The sequence below is a fragment of the Alosa sapidissima genome, chromosome 8 (assembly GCF_018492685.1).
Source record: "Alosa sapidissima isolate fAloSap1 chromosome 8, fAloSap1.pri, whole genome shotgun sequence".
NCBI lineage: Eukaryota > Metazoa > Chordata > Actinopteri > Clupeiformes > Clupeidae > Alosa > Alosa sapidissima.
Window position 1 is genome coordinate 32,470,863 of NC_055964.1, and position 9,064 is coordinate 32,479,926.

The window sequence follows — 9,064 nt, forward strand, 5'->3', positions numbered from 1 at the left end:
ATAGCAACTGCAGGAGAGAGTGGAGCAGCGCCGCCTGCTTGTGCAGTGGATGTCACCCTTGGCAACGGCCAATCAGAAGTTGATATCTCTCTGTACAACCGGAGCAAAGTATGGGGAACTCTGGGCGGGTTTTAACTAGCAGTGCGCTTCAGCCATTGGATGCTGTAGCCGTCCCTTGTGCATGGGAGGCATTTCCATTGGCGGTAAAGGTTTATTCTAATATTATAAACATGTCCTCTGCCTCCCCATCCTGTAAGCAGGGCTGTAGAAACGACTGTACAATGCTATTGCGGAGCGAACAGCCCAAGCAATTCATTATCAGTTTTGTATCAAACAACATAAACTCCGGGCTCGCTGTGCTTTTTTCTTTGTTTTATTGCAAATGATCTCTGTAATGTGACGTCGAGCTGCACGTCTGCAGCTAAACGAGGCAGAGGCTGGCTCGAAGTTTTGTGTTTTTTATCAGATGCTCCTGTTTCATTATTATTATCACCAGTATCATTAGAGCTGCTGAGGCGGTTTGTTCTCGGCGCTCCTGCGAGAAGTGACAAGAATCTAGACCCCTCCTCTGCAGGGCGGAGCGTGCATTTTTATTTCCATTTTGTATTTTTTTTTCTCAGATCCCGCTCTGACACGACTGCACTGAGTGAGTAGCATTGGCACATTGTCAATCGCTCACTACGGCTGCCATCAAACAACATAAAGCCCTACGCAGTCAGAGACTCAGCCTCATAAATTTCAGGGGGCAGATATTTTTGCACATCGCTTTATGGGGTGCAATTAATTTTTCGCGATTAGTTTTTCTATTTTTCCACACTAACACTAAAAAAAACTTTTTTGAACATTTTATATTTCTGTAGTCACCTTTATCATTCCAGCAGCGGATGCGCAACATTTAATTGATTTTGTTTGCTTATTGGAGGATCATTCGCCGCAACATTTTTTTTTCAACTATCCACACTTCAAATATTCTATAGCCTTTTTTATTATTATTTTGAATCGTTAATTTATTAATTTTGCCTTATCGTTTGTTTCCCTCGTAGCAAGTGGATATTTGTTCTACTGTACATTACAATTGGGATTTGAACAAGTTTTCAAGAAGAATTACGCGAGGAGACATTAGCGCAAGAAGATTTCATTAACTAAAGACATCTTCAAGGGGTTTTGCTTGTCATTTTCTACACGTCACATTAGAATAAAGACGAATTGGCATGTGGATTCATACAGCGATCACCCGAGAGCTCCTGAATACCTGAATACTGAACTTCAAAATCAAAGAAGAAAAAAACAAATCTGCTCAATTTTCCAAGAAGACATTCGTACCTGCGGGATTGCGGGAGGACTCGAACCAGTTCGAGAAAGTGATTCTTGGGACACGCGACATCAATATCATCATTGCTAGTCACTCAATGTGCATCAGTTTATTTTTTAAACCTGCGATACAGTTTTACCGTTAAGGTTTCACGTTCTGCAAATGCTGTAGAGAAGTTGCCTTTGCATGTGCTTTTCCCGCGCGTGTTTACGCCTTCAGTGACAGTAGAAGTGCATTGATTGTGTTGCGGCTGACTATGGACGAGCAAGCCCGGATCATGCAGGCTCTCGGCGGGGTGAATTTGGCTGGCCACCCGGTGCAGGGAGGCATGACTCTGCCGCCTCCACACGGACACGACGGGACCGATGGAGACGGAAGAAAACAAGACATCGGTGACATTCTGCATCAGATCATGACGATAACTGACCAAAGTCTGGACGAGGCGCAAGCAAAGTTGGTTCATTTCTATGAATTATTAACGGCTTTAATAGTTAATAGGCTGTATTGTGATGTGTATGCGCCCGCACTATGGCATTTGAATTTAGGCAAAAAAAGCAATGATGAGCGACGCAAATGATGTGGACAAATTACTTTTGTTTTGGTCCTCAGGACTAAATGGTCAGTTGCCCAATAATATTGTGCAGCATCTGCTACGTCCTCAGCGCATTTACCTAAGTAATATCGTCCTGGGCAATTGTGTAAATCCTATCATCCAAGAGTCAGCTTAATTATAGAGTTTGGTAATATATATGGTATTTTACCAATTATGTACATACTTTCCTCCAAATGTCTTTATTTCCTAATAGTCAAAATTAGATTATATCCACAAACAGTTCCAAAAAGGCAAACTTTCTATTGAGGTCAGGTCACTGATAGGCGTGGGCGCAGGTAGCCTGCCGTTATCCTCTCCTCTGGCCTACTGTAACGGCACCTGACAGGTGTCAAGCCAGACCTCATTTGACTTCATTCTGTCAGTTGAGCCTGTGGACCCCACCGTGTCAAGTCCAAAATATGTTTAAGTAATTTACATACACTCTTTTCAGACAAACCCGTGACACCTCTAATCACTACAGATCAACACAAATGTACCCTGTTTTTGCGATTTATGTGACCTATAACTTATTGAAGACTAAAGGCACAGCTGCTTTGTTGAGATGTATACGTATTTGTCATGCAAAAGTTTACATGTTGCTCAGACAGGGTTTAAATGACGGCTATATACCTATCTTGGTTTTTATCTGAAACTGAAACAGGAAACACGGACTGAACTGTCACCGGATGAAGCCAGCCCTGTTCAGCGTGCTCTGCGAGATTAAAGAGAAAACCGGTGAGTAGGAGATCTGCATACAGCACTTTTCCAAAGACCGCGGCGCGCACGAGCCGAGCACGGCTCGAGATAGGCAACAGCACCGTGCCACCAAACGTATACTCACACCGCCATCTTTACGGAGGCTATCACCCCACGCACTGGCTTTCATAGTACCATGAAAAGAAACAGTACCATCGCACTCCTCTCTCTGATATTGAAACGCTGGCCGGGGCCGATGATAAGGTTGGGACTAGTAGAGTGACTATAATCGCAGACTGCGATATCCGTGGTTTTACGGCGACGAGCAAGGGAGCATCCCCGCTGCTCATCTCGCCGACCTCACGGTCCTGCTGGCTGGCTTGGTCGGTCGGTGGGGTAGGAGTACACAGCTGCCCCTTGTTTACCACAAGCACGATGCTTCCTCAAGAAACAGTCGCACACAACAAAAAAACAGCACATTGTGGGTTGCACTTTGCGTTTACTCAACACATAATTTGGCACGCTAAAAAAACACGTGTAGTAGGCTATACAAATACAGTCAAACATAAAGGCATGTATAGTACATATTGTGATTATGATGGACTGCCAAATACCATTACCATAACCATAACCATGCTTGTGTTATATGCGGTATTGAGCCTACTTATTTGGCACATTTAGGATCTAGTTATTGACACTGCGACCAGCTATTGTCTCTAGTATCCACCACGCAACAATAGATCGATTGGTCAACACAGGTTGTTGCTTGACAGACTTTTAAAACATCTTGATGCATTATTTCTCTGTGCGTAATATAGACGGTCTGTTCAAAAAAGAACAATAATGGAATTAAATAGCGTGTGCTGTCCCTCACACACACAGGCACACACACACACACACACACACATACATACACACACACACACACACCCTGCATTCTAACTAAAAAAAATGCTGACCACTTGTGTCTCGCAGTTATCAAAGTCTTGGGGTGAATGATGGCATTTGAGAAGCTGAGGAAAATACCATGCGCCTCAGCGACTGCTCTGTCGCTGACTGACCTTACCTTTTGACTTAAGTTTCCACCGTGTTGAATTCCTGTTTGAAATTATATAGATCGCAAAAAGTTAGATGAGACGAATTGATGTTGTAGTGCACAATGGAACGCCAGAAAATATGTGGATAGGTTAGTGTGAACATATTATATGCGTCTTGACTCAGTTTCTCTCTGAACCATTTTTACAAGATCGATTTCATGGGCTGTCAGTCATTTAGCACGGGTGTAGTTATGCTTAGGAGCGAGGGACCGGGTGTGTGTGAGAGGGTGAATTAACCTGTGATTGTAAAGGGAAATATAGACAATAGCTTTCATATGCAATGTAACAGTGTGCATTTGCGAAGTGTATTTTACTGAATGGTCCTCTTTGTGTAAATGCCGTTTTCACACATTATTATATTACAAAGATCACATAACAGATAATTTTATGTTGTTGTTAATGAGAAAAATAGATACATATGTGAGGTCTTACAGGAGGCGTTTTTCGCCTAATATCTTTTTTTGTTCACATCTGTGGCAGCGCGCGTACACACTGGCGACGCTTTGCTTCTGTCTCCAACACAACTGTAGATAGGAGGGCTTCTTCACGAGCAACAGCGCACGCAAGCCGATATGGTTTGAAAGGGTAACATTCGCTTTGATGAAAAAGTGGCCCCGCGGCTCTGCATACACTGTAACTGGTCGTTCGGAAACGTTGTCAAATTGTAGGTGCCCTGTTTCAGGTCAAAGGCTGGTTGGTGACACGCAGCCTTGGTTGCCTGGAGTTACACAAATAATTAAACGGCAACTAGTCGATTTCCGCGCTTTGAATTGTAGTCCACGGTTTGTTTCTTATTATCACTGTACATCATCAAGTTGAAAGTATTATCCTACTCTTTGGCTATAGCTGTCAATACTGTACTCAATACTGTACCGCTCAGTGTTCTGGCAGAGATGGACAACACTACACTATATTTCACAACTGAGCCTCATCACATCAGCCTCATCACATCAAAGACAAAAATGCAAATATAAATACAAATGAAGAATTCAAAATGTTAAGAGTCTGTTATTTGAATGGTGCCAAGGATTTAATCTCTGAAGTCCTTTGAATTATGTAATTTATCAGCAAACTGTACACATGCCTGTGCAAATGTGAAGTAATTTTCTAATGAACTCGATACTGTTCTGTCAGATAAAACGCTGATGTAAAGTAACTCTGCGTCTGTATGGAAGTTGGAGACAGCCCTGCAAGCAGAGCCGCGCTGTTGCTGTCCGCCTGTGCCCGCTGCTTGGCCAGATTTGTGGCCTTTGTGTGTCTGTCTCCACAGCCCCAGTGACTTGGGGAAGATCATAAAACTTAATGAACTTCTCGGCCGCGGGAGACGTCCGTGAGGGGGGCTGGACTGGTGTGTGTGTGTGTGTGTGTGTGTGTGTGTGTGTGGAGAGGCCCCGCTTGACTGCTCGGCCTGGTTGAGGTATTCTTTATGCCTGTCGAGAAAAAGAGAGAGAAAGAGAGAGAAAGAGAGAACTGGAGAGAGCGAGGGCGGACGGTAAGGAGAGGAGAGGCGATGGAGAGAGAGAGGGAGAGAGAGAGGGATGGAGGGAGAGAGGGAGAGAGAGAGGGATGGAGGGAGAACGAGGGAGGAAACTACACTGAAAAGGTGAAAAAGGTTCTGTGTTTCAGTGAGGGCCTGGTGCTGGGCAGTTGAGACAGTTGATGAGCTGGAGTTGAGACTCCGTATGGTGGACTAAACTAGCGTGAGGTGAGGGCAGGACTGCACTCTGTGCAGGGTTGAGGGTACTTTAGGATGGGAACTTGAGGCTGTCCTGGGATCGGACTTTGGGTTTGGTGTGCTACACACACACTGGAAAGCTCACAGGGTGTCATATGTCCGTTAGTCTTATCCTGTCCTAGGTATGGAGCCTCAGTAAGTTAGAAATTGGAAGATTTTTTAGTGTTTTGTGTTGTAGACATAGACGCGATTTAAAAATATTCCTAGATGTAATTTTGTATTTTATGTTGTACAGAGTTCTTGCTCTATGTGTTGGATCTGTAGTTTGTAAAATGTATAATTTTGTTAGCGTGCTGTAGTCTTTTATTTGCACAATAGAGTTTTCCCATTTAGTTTTGTCAATTTCATGTGCAGATGATTTATTTTTGTTCTACTGATTTATTTACAAAAATATATATTTTTCATTTTGCAGTTATGTTTCTTAAAAAAAAGAGAAACAAAGAACGCAGGGAAAAAAACAGGCAGTACAGTGTGTGAGTTATTTCTTGTGCTGTGATTGTGTTGCATTTAATATAATTATGTCCTATATTATATTAAACCTCTAATTAAATATGCATAAAGAATAGAGTCCCTAAGTATGCTAATTAGCGGAATGAGCTTGTTTACCAGCTGAGCGCTTGTAATCTTCGGTAATCCCTTTGAAGCTGCCTGATAGAAGGGTCTTTTATTTTCCTTTTTTTTATTCGAGGGGCTCATTCAGTACCAAGGTAATTTCTAAGCAACTTTGTTTTTTTCAACGTGTGAGCATGTGTGACTGTGGAGTGTGCATACGAGTGTGTGTGTGTGTGTGTGTGTGTGTGTGTGTGTGGGTGTGTGTGTGTGTGTGTTTGTGTACAGTATGTGTCTGTGTGTGTGTGTGTGTGTGTGTGTCTGTGTGTGTGTGTGTCTCTGTGTGTGTGTGTGTGTGTGTGTGTGTGTCTGTGTGTGTGTGTGTGTGTGTGTGTGTGTGTGTGTGTGTGTGTCTCTGTGTGTGTGTGTGTCTGTGTGTGTGTGTGTGTGTGTGTGTGTGTGTGTGTGTGTGTGTGTGTGTAAGGGAGAGAGGTTGCATTGATTTGCTTTACACAGCTCTATGTCCAAAAAGGTCCAGCTCGTGCTCTGTGGCCGTTTTGAATGTGCGGAGTGAAACAGGAGGAGCCTTTTCTTCTCGTCCCTGTTGAGCTGGACGTTATTTTGAGTTCCTACGGCGATAAGCGAAGCGTCGTTTCATAAGCCTCCGTCGTTCTTCAATGTATGTTTTTTTTTTTTATTGTGTTTTAATTATGAGTGTATGTTTGTGTGTACACAGACGCGTGCACAGAGAAGCACACACACACACACACACACACACACACACACACACACACACACACACATACATACAGACGCTACATACTCAGACGAAGAGAGGGAGAGAGAGAGAGAGAGAGAGAATTATAATTTCTCTGTGATGTCCTAACATCCGTAATGTATTGTGTGTTCCCAGGTTTGTAGAGGATTTTTGCGCCGTGTTTGTGTGTGTGTGTGTGTGTGTGTCCTGTTGCTAGTGGTGGTGAGTATCTGTAACTGTATGTAACCTCATTTGAACAGGGCACAAACACACGTCTCTTTATTTTCTCTAGTAAGGTGCAGTTTAAGGGAATTTGGATGTGTTTCTCAGTGTAAGTTTTAAACCACATCCGTAACCAAATATTAAATGTGTATTTTCCTCCTAAAATGAAAGAGGTTGTAGTTTATCTTGAACCAATCGGATGATTTGAACACGCACCCTTTTGATATTTAATTTGATAATATACGGCGCATAATGTGAGTGGCTGCTTTGTGCTATTTTTAGCTTGAAATCATGAGAGGAATTGCTTCAGGTAATCGTATGGAAGTATGGACTTGTACCAGTTCAAATGAAGATGTTTGGAGCTTTAATATAAATCCAAGCGAAGTAAATGGCTTTGAAGATGAAACATGGCTTGTTGTTGTAGGCTGGGCGGATGGAAGCTTGAAGAGGGGATGGTGAAATCAATCCTGAAGTGTTTGCATTGTAACTATGTAAACAGACACAGTGAAATGGTTCACATGTTCATCTACTGAGAAGTGGAGAGAGAGAAAGACAGAGAAAGAGAGAGCGAGAGAGAGCGAGACACACCGAAGGGATGTAATGGTGTGTGTGTGTGTGTGTGTGTGTGTGTGTGTGTGTGTGTGTGTGTGTGTGTGTGTGTGTGTGTGTGTGTGTGTTGTTGTTGAAGGCCTGAGCAGTAGTACATTTGCAGTGTATTAGTGAGTTATTGTGTGTGTTATTGCCTCTGTAAAAATTCTTCAGCATCTTCTGCATATGAGTGTGTGTGATTTAAACACTTAAACATGTGTGTGTGTGTGTGTGTGTGTGTGTGTGTGTGTGATTGTGTGTGTACGTGTACTGTCAGTGAGTGTGTAAGTGTTTTTGTCCTTTTTCGCCAGTGTAAGTGAACTGCAATATAAAACCGGGTTGCCGTGTGTGTGTGTGTGTGTGTGTGTGTGTGTGTGTGTGCACTGCTTGGTGATGTAATTGTTATGTGACAGGCACTCAGTGTTGTGAGAGAGCATGGCCCGTAGCAGTTAGGGAGTGACCTGTGCTTTTACCCCGCTGTAGGGCAGCTGATAGTTTTACCCCAGTGGAGGGGCAGCCTGTAGGTTTTTGGATATTTTTTTAGATGGAAGTACCCTCCTCCCTGCCTCAGTTCTCAGTGATGGGTCTAGTGGCCTGCCCGTGTCAGGGTTCCCATGGAGACCCTTAGTGCCCTGGAGACGGTGTCCTGGGCGACTCTCTTGCCCTCTTGCCCCGCTCTCTTGCCCCCGCACCACACGAGCGTGCAGGGCACTCATTGCAGCCACGGGCTGCCCAATCACAGCACTGTGTTTAACCCCGCTAGTTAACCACACCACCAGCACCCGGTCACTCAGTGTGTGTGTTTGTGTGTGTGTCTGTGTGTGTGTGTGTATGTGTGTGTGTATGTGTAAATGCTGTTCATGTTTTGCCGTATTTTATATTTTAGTTGTGGATAGTATGAATGGCTAGTTAACACACATGTTTCATGCATGAATCTATGATCAATTTTCCACATCGCATGGCCGTGGATATAATAGTATATGAACATGTACTGTAATACCTGCATTGTAATAATATTGAAGCCTGGTAGGGATGAACAAATATGAGATTAACATGCATATATAAAGCTTAATTGCCATTGTTGTGTATCTGTGTGTGTGTGTGTGTGTGTGTGTGTGTGTGTGTGTGTGTGTGTGTGTGTGTGTGTGTGTGTGTGTGTGTGTGCGTGCGTGTGTGTATGTGTGTGTGTGCGCGCATGTGTGTGTGTCTGTGTCTGTGTGTGTGTGTGTATCTGTGTGTGTGTGTGTGTGTGTGTGTGTGTGTGTCTGTGTGTGTGTGTGTGTGTGTGTGTGTGTGTGTGTGCGCATGCGCGCGCGTGTGTGTGCGCGTGAGTGTGTGTGTGTGTGTGTGTGTGTGTAAAGTATGGGGGCTTTTTGTGCTGTGCCCAGGCGGGGACAGAGGTGCAGGGCCCGCTAAGCTAAGCTAAGCTAAACTGAATAGAGCTGTCTGTGTGTGTGTGTCTCTCTCTCTCTCTCTGTCTCTCTCTCTCTCTCTCTCTCTCTCTCTCTCTCTCTCT

General features: G+C 43.9%; 1 protein-coding gene across 13 annotated transcripts in view; it reads left to right on the plus strand.

Annotated features, from left to right (window-relative positions):
- The first annotated feature begins 337 nt into the window (after positions 1 to 337).
- The window catches only part of pbx3b (pre-B-cell leukemia homeobox 3b), a 51,512-nt gene continuing 42,785 nt past the window's right edge, over positions 338 to 9,064 (plus strand). For 7 of the 13 annotated variants that reach the window (XM_042102340.1, XM_042102345.1, XM_042102342.1 and 4 more), the window contains exons 1-2: positions 338 to 1,765; positions 2,560 to 2,639. In XM_042102340.1, coding sequence (XP_041958274.1) covers positions 1,569 to 1,765; positions 2,560 to 2,639 — 277 coding nt within the window. In that variant the 5' untranslated portion in view covers positions 338 to 1,568. The remainder of the gene's footprint in view (positions 1,766 to 2,559; positions 2,640 to 9,064) is intronic. The other 6 variants (XM_042102341.1, XM_042102344.1, XM_042102347.1 and 3 more) reach the window with 3 other exon arrangements.